This window comes from Thamnophis sirtalis, unplaced genomic scaffold (assembly GCF_051295495.1).
Source record: "Thamnophis sirtalis isolate CommonGarterSnake01/CBP01778 unplaced genomic scaffold, rThaSir2_p1.2 scaffold_1, whole genome shotgun sequence".
NCBI classification, from domain to species: domain Eukaryota; kingdom Metazoa; phylum Chordata; class Lepidosauria; order Squamata; family Natricidae; genus Thamnophis; species Thamnophis sirtalis.
This window is the reverse complement of record NW_028261381.1, coordinates 170,009,852-170,035,851: the sequence shown is the minus strand read 5'-3', so window position 1 is coordinate 170,035,851 and position 26,000 is coordinate 170,009,852. Positions and strand designations below refer to the sequence as shown.

The 26,000-nt window shown below is 46.1% G+C and overlaps 2 protein-coding genes and 1 non-coding gene across 3 annotated transcripts in view; all 3 read left to right on the top strand.

Moving 5' to 3' along the window:
• Window positions 1-3,519, top strand: part of PWWP3A (PWWP domain containing 3A, DNA repair factor) — a 42,352-nt gene extending 38,833 nt beyond the window's left edge. Inside the window, 2 exon segments of the mRNA XM_087703287.1 lie at window positions 2,008-2,056; window positions 2,059-3,519. Of these exon segments, the coding sequence (XP_087559413.1) occupies window positions 2,008-2,056; window positions 2,059-2,097 (88 nt within the window). The 3' untranslated portion in view covers window positions 2,098-3,519.
• A 5,457-nt stretch (window positions 3,520-8,976) lies between these two features.
• On the top strand, window positions 8,977-9,050 carry TRNAN-GUU (transfer RNA asparagine (anticodon GUU)). Its single transcript has one exon. It is a non-coding gene; the product is annotated as a tRNA-Asn (tRNA).
• A 2,489-nt stretch (window positions 9,051-11,539) lies between these two features.
• NDUFS7 (NADH:ubiquinone oxidoreductase core subunit S7) lies at window positions 11,540-25,243 on the top strand. The gene is made up of 8 exons (XM_087703286.1): window positions 11,540-11,661; window positions 15,676-15,712; window positions 16,412-16,480; window positions 18,225-18,342; window positions 19,130-19,309; window positions 21,166-21,212; window positions 23,802-23,890; window positions 25,031-25,243. Exons 1-8 carry the CDS (start codon window positions 11,646-11,648, stop codon window positions 25,126-25,128), a joined length of 654 nt encoding a protein of 217 aa, XP_087559412.1. The 5' UTR covers window positions 11,540-11,645; the 3' UTR covers window positions 25,129-25,243.
• Window positions 25,244-26,000: the final 757 nt, after the last annotated feature.

Genomic DNA, 26,000 nt, shown 5'->3' with positions numbered 1-26,000 from the left:
TAAAGGGAGCTGCAGCTCCCACACGAAAAAAGTTCCTTCAAGACAGCACACTAAAGGTAGTCCTCGACTTACAACAGTTCATTTAATAACCGTCAAAAGTTACAACAGCGCTGAAAAAAAGTGACCTGCGGCCATTTTTCATACTTAAGGACCCTTGTGACAGCCCTGTAGTCCTGTGATTAAAATTCACACGCTTAGCAACTGACCCATATTTATGACAGCAGCCGTGTCCTGGGGTCACGTGAGCCCCTTTTGCGACCTCCTGCTGAGTCCGATTCACTTCACGACCGTGTTGATAACGTTCACAACTGCAGTCATTCCCTTAACAACGGTGGCAAGAAAGGTTGCAAAATGGAGCCCAACTCAATAAATGTCTCGCTCAGCAACAGAAATTTTGGGGTCAACTGTGGTCGTAGGTCGAGACCACCTGTAGTCTTCGGTTAATGACAATAATCGAATCGGGAATTCTGTTGCTAAATACCGCCACCGAACAGCACAGTGGAAGTTCTCGTTGCTGTCGTTAGGGGAGTCCTGTTGCTGGGTGTAGCGTCGCCACTGGAGACTTCCCACCAGCTTCCCCATTGGCTTTGCTTGGGGGAAGCCAGCAATGAAAGTCTCCAATGGCAGTCACGTGATCGTAGGATTCGTGTCACTGTCATAATTGCAAGCTGGTTGCTAAGCGCCCGAATCGCATTCACGTAACCCCAGGAACACTGTGCCAGCTGCAACTTCCTGATTCGCTGCAGTTTATAATTTGGGAGAGTTGCTGAACAAATGGCCATTAACCGAGGACTAGCTGCATTCCTGTCAGAGGAAGGGATTTTACTGTGCATCGTTCTCCTTTCTCCACTCCTGAATCAGGACATCCTATCCTGAATATTTATCCTGAATATTGCAGCTTTTGGTTTTCCTCTCAGGCCCTTACTCAGAGTGTAGCTATTCTCTCTTCATCATTCTTCAGCTATATCACACTGAGGTAATAAACTGTCATAAGACAGCTGCCCTTGATTTATGGCATTATACAGGTAGTCCTCAACTTACAGCAGTTCATTTAATGACCAAACCTACAACACCACTGAAAAAAGTTGACTTATGACCGTTTTACACACTTACAACCATTGTAGCATCCCCATGGTCACATGATCCAAATTCAGATACTGGCAACTGATTCATATTTATGACGGTTGCAGTGTCCCGGGGTGATCATGTGATCTCCTTTTGTGACCTTCCGACCAGCAAAATCAACGGGGAAACCTTTGTTTTGCTTAACGACCGCATTACTAATTTACCAACTGAAGTGATTCACTTAACAACTGTGGAAAGAAAAGTTGTAAAATGGGGCTTCGCTTAGCAACAGAAATTTTGGGCTCAATTGTGGTTGTAAGTTGAGGCCTACCTGTAATTCTGTTTCCTAAAAAAATATCTTTTGGGGCATTTCAAAAACATACTGTGAACAACAATAAAACTACAGGTAGCCAGCCCTCAACTTACAACCACTTGATTAGTGATTGTTTGAAGTTACAACGGCACTGGAAAAATTGCCTTACAACCAGTCCTCCCACTTATGACCATCGCAGCATCTCTACGGTAACTTGATCAAAATTCAAGCACTTGGCAACTAGCATGTATTTACAATAGCTGCAACGTCCCAGAGTCATGACCACATGACTTGCTTAATGACTGCAGCGATTTGCTTAACAACAGTGGCAAAAGATTGAAAAGCTCTTTTATCAACCACTCTGATTAGCAACAGAAATTCTGGTCGCAATTGTGGTCATAAGCTGAGGACTTCTTGTATAACATTGTTGACAAAAGGTTCATACTAGGAAGCTCTCTGGCAGCGTAAGAAATAAAATACGAAGCTCAGCATTTAGGGCTGAAGGGAAGAGAGTCGGCCTTGAGTTTTATTGTGTAAAAGGAAAGTAAGGAACAAAATCTCAGGGTTTCAGCTTCCCCATTGCTAGAGGTTTGTTTTGTTTGCTTGCAACTTTTTTTTAAATCCTTCAGGGAAAGAGAAGAATTTGAAAAAGAAATCCAAGAGGAGAAGCAAAATTTTGCCAAGAAACCGAGAAGCCATCCGTAGAAAATAAACTCTGAAGCTCTTTATCCATCCATTTATGTACTGGGTACTTGTAAGGGAGATTAAATTCTGTGGTTTTGTACATAATATTAAATTTATTTTTTTATATATATATATATGGATGTATATGAAAGAGATATCTATCAAATAGGAGAAATAGGTATGCCTGCTGTTTCCTCTGTCTCCATTCATTTACAAGAAAGTGAATTGTGTTTGGTCTGTCGCAACAAATCTCAGCTGCATAAGAAGCCACCTCCAGTTTAAAACACATTTTTAAAATTACATTAATAAGTATCAGCTCCTGATAGGCTTGATTGTGATTTGAGCCCACCGTTGACTTTGGACAACGTTTGAAATGCGAAGCAACATGCATTTATGTGTTGCAAACTCTTCTCCCTTCTGTTCTTCAGTTATCATGGGTGGCTGAGATTCATTCCGTCTGGGCTGAAGCTCAGTTGTACGGGCCGGGCTCACTTCCAGATTCAATTCAGACTGTGGACGAGGTCGCAGCTGCTCTCTACTACTCATTAAAGCCGCTGCATCCTTTTTTTAAAGCCGCTTACACAAGTCTGAAAAAGATAGGTTTCCTTTTTATGAGTTGGTTCATTAAACCAGCCGCCACTTAATGCAGCTTTTAAAGATGCCAGATGTTTCAGGCTTGCCTAGAAGCCTAAGGGGGAAAATGGGTTGCTTCAATGAGCAGCGGGAAGCTGCTCCATTCAACAACTTCTGTAGCCCTTCCGGTTCGTTTTTGAAGCATGGCGATAGCAACATAGGAAATGTTTTCCATTCAAACTTTTTTGAGCCTAGAACGCTCAATTTTATGAAAAGCCCGTTTTGAGCGCAGAATCGCTGTTTCGGTCTTTGAGCACTTTGTTCTGATAATTTTCTGACCACAGGAAAATCTCATTTCAAGCTTGGAGTATTGAGTAACGGCTTTTTTCTGATTTTATATATGTTTGGCATAATTCCTAATTGCGAATTGTGCATTTTAAAAATGCAATATCGTTTGAAGCAGGGTTGAGGAACACGGGCACTTTTATGACGTATGGAACTTCAACTCCCAGAATACCTGAGCCAATTTGCACAGCTCAGGAATTATGGGAGTTGAAGTTCCACACGTCATAAAACTGCCCAGAGCTCCCCAGCGCTGCTTTAAACAATATTGTTGTCTAAAATCAACTGCTTTTCATTTTTATAAATCCGCTTACATCATCAACCAGGACCTTCTGCAATACCACACTTATCCCTACCACACAGTGTTTTGTAATTCTGGATCAATTTTTGTGGGAGGGGATGAAGACAAACGCAGATGACATTCAATAATCTCCCATTTTTATTGATTGTACTGACATTCCTTATGACATCCCACTCTGCGACTTTCGTGTTTTGTAATTTTGGAAAAAAATAAATAATAATAATAATAGCTTGCAGTGCTTCACATTGTAGTGTCGTGTCTTCTTAAGATAAAGCCTCAGGAGTACAGATAATCTTCGACATTTAGCGACCGTTCACAGTTAACGGTACAGAAAAAAGGGACTTAACCATTGGTCTTTGCACTTAGCAATAGCAATAGCAGTAGACTTATATACCGCTTCATAGGGCTTTCAGCCCTCTCTAAGCGGTTTACAGAGAGTCAGCATATTGCCCCCAACAATCTGGGTCCTCATTTTACCCACCTCGGAAGGATGGAAGGCTGAGTCAACCCTGAGCCGGTGAGATTTGAACCGCTGAACTGCTGATCTAGCAGTAGCCTGCAGTGCTGCATTTAACCACTGCGCCACCTTGGCTCTTAGGACAAGGGTCCTCAATCCCCAGGCCACAGCCCATGAGTGGGCATCAAAAATTTTAGCAATGGGTTAGCAATCTCTGCCCGGTTACTGGGTGGGCGTGGCTATGGTGGGTGTGGCCTAGTTGGCCTCCTGAACCATGGGGGGGGCATTTTCACCCACCCCGGGCTCCGGAGGCTTTCCTCAAGCCTCCAGGAAGGCAAAAATGGCCTCCCCCAGGCTCTGGAGGCCGGAAATGATTCCAGCCTTCTGGAACTTCCAGGAGGCCTGTTTTTCACCCTCCCCAAGCCTCCACGACGGCCCTGTACTTTCGAGGCATCCCAAACGGGCTGCATGGGGACTCCTGGGGCAGGGTGGAGTGAGGGGCGAGGCCAGAAGGGGTGGGATTTACGGGTTCTCTGAACTGGGCAGATTTTAGCTAGAGGTTCTCCCGAATCTCTGCAAACCCGCAGCAGCCATAGGACAATACCGGGTTGTGACCTATTTGGAATTGGGCCATGTGAGTGGCTGGCCAAAGTGCGCACACACACATACACGTGTGCAGCTCAGCTTGTATAAGCAGCAGGCGCACACATGCACGCCAGCCCGCCACTCGCTCAGGTTGAGTTGTGTCCGTGTGGACCAGCCCGCCACTCACATGGTTCAATTCCCCTCTCCCCTATCACATGATCCAAATTCATGCGCTTGGCAACAGACCTGTATTTATGACCATTGCAACAGACCTGTATTTATGACCATTGCCGCTTCCTGCAATTATAAGAACACCATTTGCGACCTTTCCCAGGCGGCTTCTGAACCAGCAAAATCACTGGAGGGAGCCAGATTGGCTTAATGGCCACAAGATTCAATTAACAACTGCCGTTGGACTTAACCATGGGAGTAAAGTAATAAAATCGGGCACTGTATTAGGACTATGACTCATTTACCAACCACCTTGCTTGGCCACAAAAATTCTGATCCCAACGGTGGTCATAAGCTGAGGACTACCTGTACCAGGACATTTTCTCTTAATAATTACTGATGAGTTGGTTCAGGGGAGGGATTGGCTTCTGTTGTAGTGGTCTGTGGGGATGGCCTTGGAAGCAGGAGGAAGGCCCGAAGAGTAGGCATCAGCCATACTAACCTTAACTCTGAGGGAAGCCTAAACAGAGTTGAATAGTGACTCACAGCTCACACACACACACACACACACATAAATAGGTTAGACCAGGGGTCTAGCAAAGCTGGCTGGGGAATTCTGGGAGTTGAAGTCCTCCAGGCTTAACGTTGCCAAGGTTGGAGACCCCTGGGTTAGACCACTCTGCCCCCAACACCAACTGAAACCAACACTGGATGAAGGGAGGGGGAGCCACTGCAACACCATTCCACGCACTGACTAGTTCTAGAAGGAGACCGCAGTGGATGGTATCAAAGACCACCAAGGGGCCAAGAAGACAAGGACGGAGCACTCCACATTCCACACCTACCAAAAGTAAGTGACCAACTTTGTCTCCATATGATGACCTGGTTGGAATCCCGATCCAGGTACAGGTGTTCTTCGACCTACAACAGTTTGTTTAGTGACTGAACTTAAACAGCAAAGTGACTTATGACCGTTTTTCACACTTATGACCTCGTACCATCCCCATGGTCACGGGATTAAAATTCAGATGCTTGACAACTGAATTATGACAGTTGAAGTGTCACCTTTTCCAACCCGACAAGCAAAGTCAAGGTAATGTTCTGACCGAGGCTTCCCAAGAGCATGAAGCAAACTCCTTGTCCCAACAAAAACCCCTTTTATTAATTTGCTGTGAATTCTGCTCATTCGCATCCAGCGAAGTCTTTCAAGGGAGGATTTACGGTCACAGACCTTATCTGGCTTGGAGAGCTGCCAGTCCGATATCTGCAAAACTTGGCAAGGAGCCTCGGAGACTCACAAACCAATTAAGGGAACTAATTGTCTCCTGCAAACTCCACTCCCCTTTCGCTCCTCTTTTATTTCCCCTGGGAGGGGCCATTCATCGTCCACCTGTGGCCTTACTCCCAAGTCGACCCCTGTTCCTTAGCTGATCCCTTCGCCTGGCCATTCTGGGAACAGGCTCCAGCTGTTCATCCACTTCACTGATGCCTGACTCTGAAGGCAGCTGATAATTGGCATACAGCCCTGGCCCCCTCTCTGCCTCTGAGACAGAGCCCTCGTCCAAGCCTTCCCCAGACTCCACGACTGGCCCATCTTCCTCCCCAACCTCCTCATTACCTAAATCTGTTGCCGACTGCTGGTCGCTGGCAGGCCACAACGGATAAACCATGTTCGCTCAACAACCGTTAACTGAACAACTGGGACAGCAAAGATCATAAAATGGACAAGACTCACTTAACATCACGGTTAGCAACAGCAAACCAACACTTACCTCAACTTTTCCTAAAAAGGACAAAAAATGTCCAATTGACATTGGACTCAGTAGCTCTTATATCAGAACTGGTAAAATCCATTATTTTAAAGGATGCACACAACACTTACTACTGTAGATCCAGCTCTACACCCGCTACTTGCAGGCAAAAAGATAGGTGTGTGTGTGTGTCTGTGTCTGTGTCTCTGTGTGTGTCTGTGTGTGTGTGTGTGTGTCTGTGTGTGTGTGTGAGAGAGAGAGAGAGTGAGAGTGAGAGAGAGTAAGGTGACAGGCTGAACTAAAGTAGGCCTCAAGCCTGAACCAAGCTAGGGTTTCATGATATTAAGCTTTAACTGTTCATATAGAAATTGCAAGGTTTGCTTTTAGGATATAGTGTGGTTAGACACGAGTTAGAAGGAAGTCTGCACATGAAATATGCTGAAGTAAAGCATCTATTTTAGCCCATCTACTTGCTTGGCTGTTAATTTGTTTGGTAGACGTATATTGTTAGTTCCTCAAAATACAAGCTATGTATGTCCGTTGGCTGACCCATGTATTATGACATCCTGTAGACATAATATTGCTGTAACTCAAGGGCAAATCTTGAGGGGTGTTTCCAAAACTAACAAATGGCTTTGGCTGGAAGTGATAAACTATATAAGGAAGTTCCTGAATTTCACTCGGGGTTCAGGCCATTTATTCTTTGCTTTGAACCTGCGCAAATAAACTTTTCCTTCTCTAAAGAGCTGGCTTGTGTGTCTCATCATTTCCTACCACAAGAGAGAGGGAGGAAGGGAGGGAGAGTGGGAGGGAGGGAGGGAGAAAGGGAAAGAGATAGAGATACACTTCTAAGATACATGGACTTCAAATCCCAGAATTCTCTGGCCAGTATGCTAGGTTGACTTCCATTCTTAAAATTGCTGGCTGGAGGATTCTGGGACTTGAAGTCCTCACATGTTAAAGTTGCTGCAATTTAGAAAGGTTGCTTTAGTCAACCTGCCCAGCTGGAGGCCAACTCTAACCCAATGCCTGTTCAAAGAAATGATTGGACACTCCTTAAATCAAGAGGCAGCACAAAGCTTGGTCACTGCACGTTATTATTATTATTATCTCTTTTATTCATTAAACATGAAACTCAATCAGCTGAATATTTAAAGATGTGTCACAAATACCACTGACTGGTGCCAATGGTTGATACAGGTTGCTGCCAGCCTCCTAAGTATCAACGAGGTATCTTCTTAAAATATAAGATGTTCCAAGTAGCGCGTTTTTTTGCAGTTCCGCTGATGTTATTGCTAAAAGCTGCAATTTGTTGATGTATCTTGTAAAATTCTTGGACATGGTGCCAAGCGCCCCGATGACAATGGGTATCACTGTTACATGATTCATCCATAACCATGTAGCTTCGATGGCCAGGTTGCGATATTTCCTGATTTTTTCCAGTTCTTTTTCTTCGACTGGCATCTCCTGGCACAGCGATATCACTAAACTGTACGCTTTGACCCTTGACAATCGTGATATCTGGCATGTTGTGTCCCAAACAGTGGTGGGTTTCAAAAATTGTTTGAACCTACTCTGTGGGTGTGGCCTCCTTTGTGGGAGTAGCTTGCCACCCATGTGACTAGATATGAAGATGCCGACGACACTTGTCAGAACCAGCTTAAATTACCTCACATACAACACTGGCATGCATAAGAATATGATGTAAACTTGTTTTTTAAAAGGCATCTTTGGTTTGCGTTAAAACAACTTCAACACACGCAATGTTCTGATTGCACCACAAACGCAGTAGTCATCCTTACCTTTCACAGAGGCTCTGAGTTTTATAAATATGAGCATGATAGTGTAGAATAATCATATCCAAGGACCAGTGGTGGGTTTCAAAAAATTTTGGAACCTCTTCTGTAGGTGTGGCCTGCTTTCCGGGTCCACTGGTGGAACCTCTTCTAACCGGTTCGGTAGATTTGACGAACCGGTTCTACCAAATAGGTGCGAAATGGTAGGAACCCACCTCTGGTCCCAAATGACGATCCGTTTGTATTCAAAAGTCCTACAAGATCTTCACCTTCTCATTTTTGGTAACTTTTTCCACTTTATGTTCCCATGACTTTTCACATACAGGCAAGGCGTATTTTTTACATAGTGACCAGTGGGTTAATTTAGCAACTCAATCATGTCTAGCTAAATTATTATTATTGTTATTATTATCCGTAGTAGTAGCAGCAGCAGCAACAGTAGTAGCAATAGCAATCCTACAGGCTCAGCCCAAACTACCTCACAGGGTTGTTGTGGAGATGCGCTTGCAATCTGCTTTAAAGAAATGCCAGAGTTACATTTAGTAAATCAATGACAGTTTTAGGGTTATATGTTGTTTTTCTGAGGTTTTACTCTGCTTTAATTGTAAGCTGCCCAGAGTCATGTATATGAGATGGGGGGAAGAGAAAGAAAAAAGAATATTAAGAAGGAAGGAAGGAAGGAAGGAAGGAAGGAAGGAAGGAAGGAAAGAAAGAAAGAAAGAAAGAAAGAAAGAAAGAAAGAAAGAAAGAAAGAAAGAAAGAAAGAAAGAAAGGGGAAGGGAAGGGAAGAAGGAAGGAAGAGAAAAAAAGAACGGGAGGAAGGAAACGTTCCAAGGCACGATCTATTTTCATACTCCGTTGCACTTGCATTCTTGTTCAGCGTCCAGTATTGCATCCTCCTCCTTAAGAGTCCTGGCAGAAGAGCTGGAAGCAGCTTGGTCTCTGTGGCGCAATCGGTTAGCGCGTTCGGCTGTTAACCGAAAGGTTGGTGGTTCGAGCCCACCCAGGGACGCAGGCTGTTCTTTTTTTCCCCCCCTGTTTATTTTAACATGCCTTGCAGACTTGTAATCAACGCAGTTAATTTTCCGGCCAAGAATGAAAGAGAGAGGAAAAAATGAACGGGTTTCAGCAAAGATGCTGGGAGGGCAATCAGCCTTCTGCCCGTAGCCAAGATGGCCACAATGGCATCACAAGAGGAGCAAGGATTTAGGGAAAAATCCATTCTTCTGAATGCAGTCCCTCCAGCTGCCCCATCTTTGGGAATGGGAGCAAAGAAAGGGACTCAATTCATTTGCTGAGCTCTTAAAATGACAGAGAAGATCCACCCAGAGCAGTCTTTCTCAACCTCAAGCACTTCAAGATATGGGAACCTCAAGGCCCAGAATTCCCCCCCCCAGCCCCCAGTGGAGGGGAATTCTGGGAGTTGAAGTCCACACACCTTTAAAGGGCTTGAGATTGAGGAGAAAGAGGGAGGAGAAAATAATTTGCAAAGCAAACGTGGGGCGGGAAGGGGTGCAGGGGGCTCCCCAAAGCTTAGTTGTTCAGTCCAATTAAATAACGGCTTTCCTGAAAAAACTCTTTTGAGGGTTGTGGATTTAGTAGAAAGAAAGGGGGAAATGGATGAGAGTGAGAAGGAGAATTCCCACTGTGGACATACAAACCAGTGGTGAGATTCACATTTTTTTTTACTACCGGTTCTGTGGGTGTGGCTTGGCGGGCGTGGCAGGGGAAAGGATATTGCAAAATCCCCATTCCCTCCCAATCAGCTGGGACTCAGGAGGCAGAGAGCGGGGCCAATCGGTTCCACCACAAAACCGCGGTAGACTAAAGCGCGCTCGACGAAAGCGCGTACGTGACGTCATCACAGCGCGACGAAAACAGCACGCTGTGAGCGGTAAACTTAAAATTAACGCATACATCTAAACCTAACCCCCCAAACCTAACCCTAAAACTAACCCTAAGCCTAACCCTTAACCTAACCCTAAACCTAACCCTAAACCTAACCCTTAATCTAATGCTAAACCTAACCCTAAACCTAACCCTAAACCTAACCCTAAACCTAACCCTTAACCTAACCCTAAACCTAACCCTAAACCTAACCCTTAACCTAACGCTAAACCTAACGCTAACCCTTAACCTAACCCTAAACCTAACCCTAACGCTTAACGTAACCCTAAACCTAACCCTAACCCTTAACCTAACCCTAACCCTAACCCTTAATTTATGTGAATCGGCTTGCTTTAATTTTATTTTAATTTTAATTTAATTTATTTTTAATTTTATTTGTCGCGCTGCTGATGACGTCAAGTATGCGCTTTAATTGGGCGCGCTTTAGTGGACCGCGGTTTTGTCGTGCCACGGGCCAATCAGAGGCGGTATTTACCAGTTCTCTGAACTACTCAAAATTTCCACTATCAGTTCTCTAGAATGGGTCAGAACCTGCTGAACACCACCTCTGATATGAACTAGATCAGGGGTGTCAAACTCAAAGTTCGAGGGCCGGATCCGGCCACGGGATGCTTAGATCTGGCTTGAAAACAGTGAAGGATTGGCCTGTGGTGCCTCTGCCAGCAAAAACGGATCCCTTACGGCCTTTCCGAGCTCCGTTTTCACTGGCAGAGGATTGCAGGAGGCCGTTGCAGCCGGAAACGGAGCTTGGGATCCTGTTTTCTCTGGCACAGTGCTTGGCCCACCACAAGGGTTCCCGACCAGTGATGTTGAGTTGGCCACAGCCACCCTGAGGTCAAACACAACCCTGATCTGTCCCTCCATAAAATAGAGTTTGACACCCCTGAACTAGACTGTGTTGTTTCTCTGTGTCATACAATATATGTGGCTATATGCATACTTTTGTATTGTAAATAATTTATTTTGTCATGTTTATGTAGTGTATATTGGTTGTGGAGACCCTTTGAGAGCTGTATGCAATGACATTTCATTTTAATGCATGCCAATTAGGGTAGCTTCAAAGTGACAATAAAGTTAGTCTAAGTTCTAAGAAAAGAAAGGAGGAGAAAATTAGAACAAATAAACAGTAACAGAGTTGGAAGGGACCTTGGAGGTCATCTAGTCCAACCCACTGCTCCCGTGGGAGACCTGTACTAGGGATTCAAAGCACAGAACTGCAGACCTTTCTGATCCACCCAGTCAGTATTAATTGAATGAATGAATTATGAATGAATTATGAATGAATTATGAATGAATTAAATGAATCCAAGGGTGAAAAGAGGCCAAATGGGAAAGCCAAAGGCAGAAAGGAAGGAGGAAACAAGAGAAAAGAATTAGAAAGGAAAAAAAGAGGGAGGAAAGGAAGACCGGATCAAGCAAAGGGGGGGGGGAAATGAATGAACAGGAAGAAGGGAAGAAATAAAAAGTGAATTAAAAGAGGCAGGTTAAAAGAAAGAAGAGCCTTCCACGCACGCGGTGTATCTTCTCTCAGACGCCGCCAGGGGGCACCACCGACGCCGGCGCTCTGCTCTTGCCGGAACGCGCGGCAAGGCGGCTCCGGTTCCAACCCGGAGCGGCGGGGAAGGTGCACCGCCTGTCCTTGCCCGCAGCCAGCAGGGGTGCCTTGAAGGGCTGCGGGGGAGGGGAGGGAGACGCGGCGATGGCTGCGCTGTCCGGTGAGTGCGAGCTGGGGGGAGGCTGCTGGGGGGGGCAGGTTTCATGGACGGCAGGAACTAGCCGCCTTTGGGGGGGAGCGGGGGAGGATATTGGGCGTAGATAATGGGAGAAGCCTGGGGGGAGGGGCGCAGGGGAGGTTTCCACCCACCCCATTTTCCCAAACCGAGAATAGACACGTTGGGCACTTAAAGGCCATCTAGTCCAACCCTGTTCAGGGCAGGGAGCCTCTTTAAAAACCCATGCTTTTTAATTTGGCCACTTGCAAAGCATGTGGACTTCAATTCCCAGAATTCTGGGAGTTGAAGTCCACACATCTTCCAAGTAACCAACGTTGGATATCTAGGAGATAGTCCCAGTGGACAACCACTTAAATAGGAGCCAGCCGTGTGCAGCAGCTGCCAAAAAAGCCAACACAGATCTAGGCTGCATCAACAGAGGGATAGAATCAAGATCACGGGAAGTATTAACACCACTTTATAAGGCCTTGGTAAGGCCACACTTGGAATACAGCATTCAGTTTTGGTCACCACGATGTAAAAAAAGGTGTGGAGGCTCTAGAAAGAGTGCAGAGAAGAGCAGCAAAGATGATTAGGAGACTGGAGGCTAAAACATATGAAGGTTGCAGGAACTGGGTATGTCTAGTTTAATGAAAAGAAGGACTAGGGGAGACATGATAGCAGTCTTCCCGTGACCCGTCAAAAGCGCGTTCCACAAAAACGCAGTCGACGAAATTGCGTATGTGACGTCATCACAACGCGACGAAAAAGATCGAAAAATTGAAATAAAAATTAAATTACAGCAAGCCGATTCACATAAAGGTAAGGGTTAGGTTAAGGGTTAGGGTTAGGTTAAGGGTTAGGGTTAGAGCGTTAGCGTTACGTTTAGCATTAGGTTAAGGGTTAGCGTTAGGTTTTTCGTTACGTTAAGGGTTAGGTTTAGGGTTAAGTTAAGGGTTAGGGTTAGGGTTAGGGTTAGGTTTGGGGGGGTTAGGGGAAGGTTTTAGCTTTATTTTTACATTTTTCGATCTTTTTCGTCGCGCTGTGATGACGTCACATACGCGCTTTCGTCGACCGCGATTTTGTCATCCGCGGTTTTGTGGTAGAACCCAGTCTTCCAATATCCCAGGGGCTGCCACAAAGAAGAGGGAGTCAAGCTATTCTCGAAAGCACCTGAGGTTAGAACAGCCAAAGTTGTGATGGTTGTAAGTCAAAGGCTACCTATGTCTAGTCTTCCTGTTAAGGCTGACAGGGCAGGAGCGTCGAAGCTGCCACTGGGGAAAAAAAAACCACTTAGATCAGTGGTGGGATTCAAAAAAATTACTGCCAGCTCTGTGGGCGTGGCTTGGTGGGCATGGCATGGCATGGTGGGCGTGAGAGTGGAAGGATACTGCAAAATCCCCATTCCCTCCCTATCAGCTGGGACTCGGGAGGCAGAGAATAGATGGGGCCAGGGCCAGTCAGAGGTGGTATTTGCCGGTTCTCCAAACTACCTAAAATTTCCGCTACTGGTTCTCCAGAACTGGTCAGAACCTGCTGAATGCCACCTCTGGCTTAGATTCAGATAAACAGAGTTGGAAGGGACCTTGTAGGTCATCAAATCCAACTCCACGCCCAAGCAGGAGACCCTACACCATTTCTGACAGATGGCAATCTAATCTTTCCTTGAAAGCCTCCAGTGGTGAAGCTCCTACAACTTCTGAAGGGAAACTGTTCCATTGGTTGATCTCATCGTCATAAAATTTCTCCTTATTTCCAAGTTGAATCTCTCCTTATTCAGTTCCTGTAACTGTTCTTCATATGTTTTAGCCTCCAGTCCCCTAATCATCTTGGTTGCTCTTCTCTGTACTTTTTCTAGAGTCTCAACATCTTTTTTATAGTGTGGTGATCAAACCTTGATGCAGTATTATAAGTGTGGTCTTACTAAGGTTTTATAGAGTGGTATTAGTGCCTCCTTTGATCTTGATTGTATCCCTCTGTTAATGTGACCTAGGATTGCATTGGCTTCCTGGTTCAGTGTAAGACGAAACTTCAAAAACATGTTGTCTCCAAAAATCTTGAATGGTTGGAAAGAACCTATCAGAAGGGTATGACCTATTAAGTAGTCTGGGCCAAGTTATAACCTGAGCCCTGAATTAGGAAACTGGAGACAGCGTCTTCCTTGGACAGGGAAAACAAGGCCGGATACACAAAAACAGAACGAGTTGGGCAACAAACGGTTATACCAACTTGCATTTTGCGATTAACAGAACCTTATTGGTAAACTTATTCCTCCACGAACATAAAGAAAATTAGTGTGTCCAACATTCTTGTTTTGCTGTCTTTCCCCTTTCTTGCTAGAGCACACACAAGGTTTCCATCAACAAAAAGTTGCGCAAACGTTTAGGCCCTGGGTTGGTAGTGAGCTGGGGGTTGGGGACCCCTGATTTAAACAGTATTAAAATCCCTATTAATATGTTGAAGTTGAAAAAGAGGAAGAATGGGGAAATGAATACGTGCCATAGCTTGGGGAAATTGCAAGAAAAGATCTTTATTTGGCAAATAGAAAATGGGGGTAAATTTAAGAAATGTCTCCTGTTGATAGTTGGACCAGAACCTTTCAGGAGACAGAATTCCTTAAGCAAAAGTCCTTTTCAACAAAAACTTTGCAGTCTTAAATATAAACGATTTGGCCAATAGCTTTTTTTTTTAATCAGCTTTTCCACTCTGGATTATTTCCTATTATTCTGTAAAACCAGTCATAAGAAAGGTGCAGGGGGATCCTTATACAGGCAGTCCTTGACTTATGATTATAATTGGAAGCCAGAATTTCTGTTGCTAAGGAAGACAGTTGTTAAATGAACTGCATTCAGTTTTACAATCTTCTTTTTTTGTTATGGTTGCTAAGCAAATTGTTAAATCAATTGTGTGCTTGTTTAAGTGAATCCAGTTTCTGTTCTGATCTCGGCTTCCCCAAACCACGAAGCAGATTCCGTGTCCTGACAAAAAATCCTTTTTATTAAGTTACTGTGAATTACTTTCATTCACATCCAGCAAACTCTTTCAAGGGAGGATTTACAGTCACAGACCTTATCTGGCTTGGAGAGCTGACAGGCCGATATCTGCAAAACTTGGCAAGGAGTCTCGGAGAGTCACGAACCAATTAAGGGAACTAATTGTCTCCTGCAAACTCCACTCCCCTTTCGCTCCTCTTTTATTTCCCCTGGGAGGGGCCATTCATCATCCACCTGTGGGTACTCCCAAGTCGATCCCTGTTCTTTAGCTGCTCCCTTCATCTGGCAACTCTGTGCATGCGCACAGTGGGAACAGGCTCCAGCTGTTCGTCTGCCCCACTGATGTCTGACTCTGAAAGCAGCTAATAAGACCTTAGAGGTCTTCTAGTCCAACCCCCTGGACAAGCAGGAAAGCCTATACTGTTTCAGACAAATGGCTGTCCAATCTCTTCTTAAAAACCTCCATCTTTTGATATGATCTGGGCTGCAAAATCCTGGTGACCACGGGATGGCAGCAATGAGTCAAGATTTATATGGACCTTCTAGTGCAGGTGTCCCCAAACTTGGCAACTTTAAGACCCGTGGACTTCAACTCCCAGAATTCTCCGGCCACAGGTCTTAAAGTTGCCAAGTTTAAAGAACTCTGTTCTAGTGCAGTGTGTCTCCACCTCAGCAGCTTTAAGAGGTGTGGACTTCAACTCCCAGAATTCCCCAGCCAGATTTCGGGTGGCTGAATTCCATACATGAGTCAAGGCAAAGGTTCGAAATGGCTCCATGGCTGCCTCTGGAGGTCTCCCCAAGCCTTTCCTGTCACTCAGATTGAGGAGGAGGGAATAAAGATGCCATTGGCTGAGTCTATAATGGGAGGAGCTCATATCATTGGCCCTTTGGGCATCCTGTCTCTGGATAACAGCCTTGTTGCCAACCATGTGTTAATTCCTGAATCTTTTCTCGCTCATTAGCCTCCTATTATTGTAGCCCATATTTTTTTTCTTTTCACATCAACCTCTTATTTCTTTTTCAGTTTCTTGTGTGTTCCCGCGTGGCTTGTTCCTTCTGAGGTAAGTCTGCCTAACTCAGTTCTGCAAAGAACCTTTCCCCCAAAACTGAACTGAGGTATGAAGGATGATGTTGGGAGTCCTATAGACATTTTTCGGAGAGTATTTTGCCTTCAGTTACTGGTGGATCTGATTTTGCACCTTTGCACGTCTTCGTGTGTGTGTGCCCATTTGTGGACCTGGAGACTTTGCTCACAATCACATAGGCGTTGAGAATCTGCCTGGACTCCTACAATGTGCTCTGCGTGGGGCTGCCCTCGAAGAGCATTCAATTCATTCAATTCCTACCCTGTAGGTTTGTTTTGGAAGGACACGGTGGCTCAGTGGCTAAGCTTGTCGATAAGAAAGATTGGCAGTTCGAATCCCTGGTGCCGCATAACGGAGTGAGCTCCCGTTACTTGTCCCAGCTTCTGCCAACTTAGCAGTTCGAAAGCATGTAAAAATGCAAGTAGAAAAATAGGGACCACCTTTGGTGGGAAGGGAACAGCATTCAGTGCGCCTTCAGCATTTAGTCATGCTGGCCACATGACCACGGAGACGTCTTCGCATAGCGCTGACTCTTCGACTTTGAAATGGAGATGAGCAATGCCCCCTAGAGTCGGGAACAACTAGCACATATGTGCGAGGGGAACATTAACCTTTAGGTTTGTTGTGCGATCAGATTTTTAAGACTCTCTTAACTGTTGGCTGTTCTTTCAACAGGCCCATTGTGGGTTCCACCAGTTCTTCCCGCTTGCTGCATCAGACACCTTCAGCTGAGAGTACTGACAGGTATTCTCTGCTCCTGTAACACCTGATAATTACCTCTTATATTGATTTATTTACTTCCGAGCGGCACAGTGGCCTAGAGGTCTCATCTCACAATTAGGAGGGTGTGAGTTGGATCCTAGATAGTGGCAGATATTTCTCTCTCTGGGAGCAATGAGTCATTGCTGCGAACTCCATGTAGGTGTCAGGGAGGGCATCTGGCCAGTAAATGCTGGAGTTCCATTCAGTCTCCACCTGATGCAGGGAATTATAGGGCTGCTAACTTTGTTTAGAAAAAGGGCCAATTTTTGCATGCAGGGAGAGGCTCTTCTAAAGAAGGTGGGGGGGGGGGCATCACCGAACAGGATGAGAATGGCAACCCTGCAGATGGCATTCCCTCAGCAGGGATGCTTAACCAACATTACAGCACACAAAAATCTATGCAAGATTATAAAAAATGTGCCTAAATCACTAAAATCAAGTCTAAATAGAATTCTGAACTCAGAGAAGCAGGAATTTAAGGAAGAAGTGTAGGAAGAAAGAGGGGGGGATATTATGAAGGGGTAGAAATGGTGGGAAATAAAAAGCAGACAAAAAACTTCATGGGGGTTGGCAGTGGTATAGGGAAAATTAAAAGGCGGGGGATTTTTCCCAACAAAAGGAAATAAAAAAACAGACAAAAGATCTTACGGAGGTTGACAGTGGCATATGGAAAATTTGAAGGAGAGGGTTATGCCCCAACAAAGGAAAATATAAAAGATTTCTTTGACGGTGGCTTGAGAAAAATTGAAGAGGGTGGACGTGTCAAAACAAAGAAAAGGGAGAAGACAGGAATAGAGAAGTGGGACAAAAGCTTTACTAGGAAAAAAATCAGACGATTAGAAATTGTTATATGGGGAAAGACAAAGCTGAAATATGTGGTTTACTTCTAAACATGACAATAAAATTGAGTTGCTAACTGATTGAATATGATAATGGAAAGATAATTCAATAAAGGTTAAAATATATGGAATATGGACAAATATGAAACTGTTAGGGGGAAAATGTGAAGCCTTGTGATTCACTTTTAAACATGATAATTAAACTGAGTTGCTAATTGATTGAATACGACAATGGAAGGACAATTAAGCAGGGGGGGAGAGGAGGAGAGAAAGGAGGAATGGAGAGAGGAGAAGGAGAGAGGAAGGGGAAGGAGAGAAGAGAAGGACGACAGAGGGAAGAAAGGAGGTAGGGAGGGGGAGGAGAGAGGGAGAAGAAAGTGATGGATAAGGTGCAAATAGGGTGTATGGAGAGCAAAAGAGCCAATAATTGTTTTTGGGAGCGGATGGTAAGACGAATTGATGTAAACATTTAATAATACAATAGGATGTTGGCTAGGTAATAGTCTACATGTGGTTATATTTTATGAAAATGAAAAAATAAAAAACTTTATATATATAAAAAATCTATGCACAAGCTTATTTAATTTTTGCTTAGCCTCTGATGAGATGGATCCCACTCCCTACTAGCACTGGTGATGTTAATAGGAAGCACAACTGAGCCCAGAGAGCACTCGGCCCTGAGATTACAGATATTTCATCTGCAAACACGAAGCCCTGACCATCCTTTTTTTTTTCCAGAGGCTTCATTCAGACAACGTCAGAGGCAGGAACGTTGAGCTCTGGGTCGTTGGGCAGGGGACCCAAAGTAGCTTTTGAGAGTTCCAAGATTGGAGGGCTTGTCAGGGAAGGTGGGCTCTGATTCAGGACCGTCTATTTTGTGGTTGTAGTTCCGTCCAGGTGCAGGAGAAGAGCAGTGCCATTGTTCAGAAGAAGCCGCAGCTTCCCAGCAGCCGAGGGGAATATGTCGTCACCAAGCTGGATGATTTGGTCAACTGGATCCGTCGAGTACGTAGGAGCCTCTGACCAGATGGTTTTTTTTTTCTGTTTGAAGAAGGTTCTCACCAAAAGCATCTCTGTGTTTTAAATTCACTCAATATCAGTTGTACCTGTTGTGGCCCACCAACGGCCAGCAGAGTTGGCAGCAGATTCGGAGAGTGAGGAGGTTGGGGAGGAACCTGGGCCAGTCCTGGAGTCTGGAGAAAGGCTCTGATGAGGGCTCTGTGTCGGAGGCAGAGAGGGGGCCAGAGCCGTCTGACAATTATCAGCTGCCTTCGGAGTCAGACATCAGTGAGGCAGAAAAACAGCTGGAGCCTGTTCCCACTGTGCGCATGCGCAGAGTTGCCAGATGAAGGGAACAGCTAAAGAACGGGTGTACTTGGGAGTAAGGCCACAGGTGGATGGTGAATGGCCCCTCCCAGAGGAAATAAAAGAGGAGCAAAAGGGGAGTGGAGTTTGCAGGAGACATTTAGTTTCCTTAATTGGTTCGTGACTCTTCGAGACTCCTTGCCAAGTTCTGCAGATATCGGCCTGGCATGTGTGGGAGGCAGAGAGGGGGTCAGGGCCACCTGACAGTCATCAGCTGCCTTCAGAGGCAGACATCAGTGAGGCAGAAGAACAGCTGGAGCCTGTTCCCAGTGTGCGCATGCGCAGAGTTGGCAGGCGAAGGGAACAGCTAAGGAACACGGGTCGATTTGGGAGGAAGGCCACCCAAGGTCAGGCCTGTTTGGCACAAGAGGCTTGAAGAAGGACGTCTCTGCTGTACATTCACCTCCTTCCCCTTTTCTCCCTTCAGAGCTCCTTGTGGCCAATGACCTTCGGCTTGGCATGTTGCGCCGTCGAGATGATGCACATGGCCTCTCCCCGCTACGACATGGACCGCTTTGGGGTGGTTTTCCGGGCCAGTCCCCGGCAATCCGATGTCATGATTGTGGCTGGCACTTTGACCAACAAGATGGCTCCTGCCCTCCGAAAGGTATGATTGCGGTCTTTACTCAGCCCTTCAGGGAGGGAATCGAGCCACCTCTTGTGTCCTCACACCAACCGCCAAGGTTTGTGGAACTAACAGGGAGCAGCCGTACAGGTAGTCCTCGACTTACAACAGTTCTTTTAGTGACCATTCGAAGTTGCAACGGTACTGAAAAAAAGTGACTTTCACACTTAAGACAATTGCAGCTTCCCCCTGGTCGTGGGATCAGAATTCAGATATTTGGCAACTGACTCACATTTATGACGGTTGCAGTGTGCCGGGGTCACCTGGTCATCTTTTTGCGACCTTGAGACGAGCAGAGTTAATGGAGAAGACAGATTCACTCAACAGCCACGTTACTAACAACAACCGCAGCAGTTCACTTAACAACGGTGGCAAGAAAGGTCATAAAACGGGGCAAAACTCACTCAACAAATGTCTCACTTAGCGAAAGAAATGTTGGGCTCAATTGTGGCCGTAGGTCGAGGACTCCCTGTGTATATTTACCACAATTACAGCACTGTGGGGGTCATGCGATCAACATTTGCAACCTCCCCAGCTGGCAAGTCAGTGAAGGAAACCAGATTCGCTTAGCAACTGAGGTGATTAACAACCATGGCAGGGAAGGTCATAAAATCAGATGTGACTCATTTAACAACCACCCTGCTTAACAACAGAAATTCTGATCCCAATTATGGTCATAAATTCAAGGCCTACCTGTAAAGGATTAGACTCGATCTCACCGTCCCATGTCTTGGCTCGGGCCTAACAGAAATAGCCCAGCTCAATCAGGTTTCCTCCCTCTGGATCTCTGCTTCTGACCCTCCGTGGCATTTTTATTCTTCCCAAACCCGTGGGATATCCAAAAAAAGAATGAGGCAAAAGGGCCCAGGCCTTTTTCCGTCCCTCTGCTTGGTTTTTCTGCCCTTCTGCCAAATGGTTGCCCCATATCTGAATACAGTGGGACCAAACTTGCCCGGGAAGGGGGGGGGGGGACTAACAAAATAAAACAACAACAAAAGAATTGAGTTCAGAATGAAACAGGTTTGTCTTGAGGCTGCTGTTGTGGCCCACCAGCAGAGCTGGCAGCAGATTCGGACAATGAGGAGGTTGGGGAGGAAGATGGGCCACTCCTGGAGTCTGAGGAAGGCTCTGGTGAGGGCTCTGTATCGGAGGCAGAGAGGGGGCCAGGGCCATCCGACAGTTATCAGCTGCCTTCAGAGTCAGACATCAGTGAGGCAGAAGAACAGCTGGAGCCTGTTCCCAGTGTTCGCATGGGCAGAGTTGCCAACAAAGGGAACAGCTAAAGAACCGGTTGACTTGGGAGTAAAGTCACAGGTGGAGGGTGAATGGCCCCTTCCAGAGGAAATAAAAGAGAAGCGAAAGGGGAGTGGAGTTTGCAGGAGACAATTAGTTCCCTTAATTGGTTCGTGACTCTCGGAGACTCCTTGCTAAGTTTTGCAGAGATCGGCCTGGCAGCTCTCCAAGCCAGATAAGGTCTGTAACTGTAAATCCTCCCTCGAAAGACTTTGCTGGATGTGAATGAGCAGAATTCACAGTTAATAAAAGAGTTTTTTGTTGGGACAAGGAGTTTGCTTCATGCTCTTGGGAAGCCTCGGTCAGAACAGCTGCAGAGAAAAAAAAACCTAGAATAAATTTTCCCTGTGATCCTTTGAGAGAGAGAATTGGATATCGGCTCGTAATGTTGGCGCCTGCTGTATTCTAAGCCAGGCACAGGACCTGCCATTGGAGAACTTGATAAACTTTTCGGCCTTATTAGAGTCCCAGTGCTGGGTGACCTAAGGCAGGGCGTGTTCTGCTTGTCAAATCAAGTGCAAACCTTCACGTTTCTTTCTTGGCAGGTTTATGATCAGATGCCCGAGCCACGTTACGTGGTGTCCATGGGGAGGTAAGTTCCCTTTCTCACTATTTTATTATCCTCAGGACTGGCTCCATCCCTTGTTCGTTCTCTCATTTATTTTTATTTTTTTCCTCTGCACCACAGCTGCGTTTATGCAACACAAGTGACCAGGTCGTTAATTCCTGCAGATTTTTTAGACTTCTATACCGAAAATGAGAATTTGGGGTCATTTGGGAATAACAAGATTACAAATCTTCCCAGCCATTGCAAAGGAGATTGTTTTGGGGGCTGGGGGGCCCGCTAGAATTGGAGGCTAAGAATGGCAGTTGAGGTGGGGGGGGGGCTTCTATGCTACTGCAGAGAGATTTAGAGGCTTGAATAAAAAGGAAACTTGAGTGTGTGGATAAGGTCAATTTCCTTTTGGAATTTGCCCCAAAGCTGAGAAAGGCTGGCTTATTCCAAATCCATGTGTCTCTATACGTTAGTTTAAATCAGGAGGTCAGCTTCAGGGTTGACACAGTCCTCACAGGCCTGTAAGGTAAAGGTAAAGGTTCCCCCTGCACATATGTGCTAGTCGTTCCTGGCTCTAGAGGGCGGTGCGCATCTCCATTTCAAAGCTGAAGAGCCAGCGCTGTCCGAAGACGTCTCTGTGGTCATGTGGCTGGCATGACTAAATGCTGAAGGCGCACAGAACGCTGTTACCTTCCCACCAAAGGTGGTTCCTATTTTCCTACTTGCATTTATTAAGTGCTTTCGAACTGCTAGGTTGACAGAAGCCGGGACAAGTCACAGGAGCTCACTCTGTTACGTGGCGCTAGGGATTCGAACCGCCGAACTGCCGACCTTTCTGATCAACAAGCTCAGCATCTTAGCCACTGAGTCACCGCGTCCCATCAGGAGTTACTTAGGGTTAAAACTACACCCTTCAATAGCAATAGCAGTTAGACTTATATACCGCTTCATAGTGCTTTTACAGCCCTCTCTAAGCGGTTTACAGAGTCAGCATATTGCCCCCAACAACAATCCGGGTCCTCATTTTACCCGCCTCGGAAAGATGGAAGGCAGAGTCAACCCTGAGCCGGTGAGATTTGAACAGCCGAACTGCAGAACTGCAGTCAGCTGAAGTAGCCTGCAGTGCTGCATTTAACCACTGCGCCACCTCGGCTCTTCAATCTTGATTCACTTACATGCGGCATGCGAACAGTGTATCACTGGGGGCATTCCCTTGATGGTACCCTTGCCCTTCCATTGGCTGCCTTCAAGACAGTCCCAGTGGAATCATTTATTGTCATCGTCGCTGGCTTTTCAGGAAACGTCTCCCTCATGGGACAGCTCCATCGATGGCAGCAGAAAGAGACAAATCAGGCTGTACAGCCATTCCATGGCTTGGTAGCTTTTAGAGTCCCCTAAATCTGGCCCACAGCTGCCATGAATTGAGGTCCGTGGTTAGCTTTACTTGCTGATTGGCATCAAATATAAATTGTGCATTAATAACTAGTAGGACCAGACTTGGAATATTGTGTCCAGTTTTGGTCACCCTGGTGCAAAAAAGATTGTGGAAAGAGTGCAAAGAAGAGCAACAGAGATGATTAGGAGACCGGAGGCTAAAACATATGAAGAACGGTTGCAGGAACTGGGTATGTCTAGTTTAATGAAAAGAAGGATGAGGAGAGACATGATAGCAGTCTTCCAATATCTCAGGGGCTGCCACAAAGAAGAGGGAGTCAAACTATTCTCCAAGGCACCTGAGGGTAGAACAAGAACCAATGGGTAGAAACTAATCAAGGAGAGGAGCAACTTAGAACTGAGGAGAAATTTCCTGACAGTTAGAACAATTAATCAGTGGAACAGCTCGCCTTCAGGAGTTAAAAACTGGAGGTTTTTTAAGAACAGATTAAGACAGCCATTTGTCCAGAATCATTTAAGGGCTCCTGCTTGAGCAGGGTGTTGGACTAGAAGACCTCCGAGGTCCCTTCCAACTGTGTTAATTCTGTAAAAATGAAAAGGCCCCCAGGCTGTTGGATGACATGTTATAATGGTGGTACTCTCAAGTTCATTCCTGATGCTCTTCCTGTCACTTCCCACCCTTAATTGGCTCAATCTTAGTGTTCATAAGATGTGTGGACTTCAACTCCCAGAATTCCTTTCTGTTCCTGGCAGCTGGGTTCTCCCATAGCCAACAAGTCAAAAATGGTCTGTCGTCCAGAAGGAAACAGGCCTCCACTATTATAAAGGCTTGCTTTTCAAATGATGGGATGCGGTGGCTCAGTGGCTAAGGCGCTGAGCTTGTCGATCAGAAAGTTCGGCGGTTCAAATCCCTAACGCCGCCTAACGGAGTGAGCTCCCGTTACTTGTCCCAGCTTCTGCCAACCTAGCAGTTCGAAAGCATGTAAAAAAGGCAAGTAGAAAAATAGGAACCACCTTTGGTGGGAAGGTAACAGCGTTCCATGCGCCTTTGGCATTTAGTCATGCCGGCCACCTGACCACGGAGACGTCTTCGGACAGCGCTGGCTCTTCGGCTTTGAAACGGAGATGAGCACCGCCCCCTACAGTCGGTAACGACTAGCACATAATGTGTGAAGGGAACCTTTACATTTTACCTTTCAAATGATCCCAACACTGTCTTATTTTTTTCAGCTGTGCCAATGGTGGAGGTTACTATCATTACTCGTATTCCGTGGTGCGGGGCTGTGATCGGATCGTGCCCGTGGACATCTATGTGCCAGGTAAAAAAAAAAAAAGCCATCAAGGTGTCTCTTCCTAGCTCGTTCTTTCCCAAACTGCATCCCCAGAAGGGAAAGTCATTTGGGTCCGGATAAATGAATCCGGACCTCACTTCAGTACTGGGCAAGGAATTCTAGAAAAAAACATTGGAAATGATAATATAGAGTACTAGACTCTCTTCAAGTTTGTTATAGATCAGTGTTTCTCAACCTTGGCAATTTGAAGATATCTGGACTTCAACTCCCAGAATTCCCCAGCCAGCAAAGCTGGCTGGGAAATTCTGGGAGTTGAAGTCCAGATATCTTCAAATTGCCATGGTTGAGAAACATTGATAGAGGAAGCAAGTGACTTTGCTGGCTGGGGAATTCTGGGAGTTGAAGTCCAGATACCTTCAAATTGCCCCGGTTGAGAAACACTGATAGAGGAAGCAAGTGAGTTGTCAGGAAGCTTTGTTACAACCAACATTTTTTAAAAAATGTAGACTGGTAGAGAAAGGTGGTCTTTACCCCCCCCCCCCCCACTTTAACCTCCCCCACTAGGAGTTTGGAGAATGTTATCATTGCTCTTCTGTCCCATTTATGCTGCAAGGTCCAGGTGACCAGTAGGTGGAAGCAAAGAGCTAGAATGGGCTAATATGCTGGGGTAGCAGAGGTTCCCAACCTCAGGGGGGGGCGTGGCCAGCTCGACATCCGTTTTTGGCCACATTGGCCTCCTGCAGCCCTCTGCCAGTGGAAACGGAGCTCGGCGGAGTCCAGAGGCACCACAGGCTGGTGCGCCGCTGTTTTCACTTCAGTTTTTACACTCCTGGTCCAGAGGTGGTATTCAGCCGGTTCTCTCCGGTTTAAGTGAACCGGTAGTGGCGGCTGCAGGAGGCGCCACCCACCCACCCACCCAGATATAATGCGTGAGCACTGCACATGCACAGAAGGCGGTGCGCATACGTAGACATTTACAGACCGGTAGGGAAAGTTTCTGACTCCCACCGCTGCCCTGGTCTATACAGTTTCCAACCTTGGAGACTTTTCTACGTCTCTGAGTAATTTAGGATGGCGAGCTGGATAAAGGGAGATCCCCTTGCTATGGCCTGGGAATTTTAAGATCTTCCCTCCACCTTTCTGAGATCAATGTTTTGCCTCTTGCAGGCTGCCCTCCTACTGCTGAGGCCCTCCTGTACGGGATCCTGCAGCTCCAGAGGAAGATTAAACGAGCGAAAGCTATCCAGATCTGGTATCGGAAATAACGGGCTTGTTTGCAAGCTGCCATGTTGAAAATGGCCGCCCTAACTGTAGCTGTAGCGCACACGTTAAAACTGCTGTGTATAATAAACTCTTGTCAATAAACTTATAATTATTGTATCTGGAGAAACGAGTTTTGGCACTTTTGAGTGCCGTCTGCGAGGAATATCCATCCTTCCATTCCCCACCATCCAGTCAGAGCTGAAGAAGCTTCTTGGATGAGAAGCAAAACGTCTTAAAAGAAAAACAAAACAAAATCCAGTTGGCTTCTGGAAAAAAAAACACCTTTGAGTCTCTGGCAGAGTGTTTGCTATTAAGCATCAACACCCCAATCAACATCTAAAAAGCCACACACGACACCGTAAAAAATACCACACACAGAACTGCCCAAAGCATACTCTCCGCTAGAGAGCATGGGCTCCAGTACGAGTCTAAAAACTCGGAAGGCAAAATCTCAGGTCCCGGAGACCAACCCAGACTGGATGCTGGAAATCAAGGATTGCTTATCATCAGAGGTGGCTTTCAGCCGGGTCGGACTGGTTCATCCGAACTTGTAGTGAAAGTCGCAGGTGGGCCTGCCCACCCACCCCGGCTCTATGCTGCCCTATTCAGGCGCGTTTTCAAGCCGCGTGCAAGCCACGCACGCAATCAAAGTGCATGTGCAGAAGGCCAAATGTATGGATGGACGGGGCGCAGATGAGGGAAGCAAGCGAGCTGCTCACATTTGCAAACTGACAGGGGCGTGACCCGACAAAAGCGCGAACGTCATAAGCGCGCCGACAACACGGCGGCGCTAAAACCGCGATGTCAAAAGCACGCTGACAACAGCGCGCCGACAGAAGCGCGATTTACTTTAAGGTAAGATTTACATTTAGGT

Bases quoted from the DNA above. Each gene is read 5' to 3' on its own strand.
- NDUFS7 (XM_087703286.1), top strand. The intron at 15,713-16,411 runs GTAAGTCTGCCT...TTCTTTCAACAG, and splicing joins CGTGGCTTGTTCCTTCTGAG to GCCCATTGTGGGTTCCACCA. The intron at 23,891-25,030 runs GTAAAAAAAAAA...TGCCTCTTGCAG, and splicing joins CGTGGACATCTATGTGCCAG to GCTGCCCTCCTACTGCTGAG.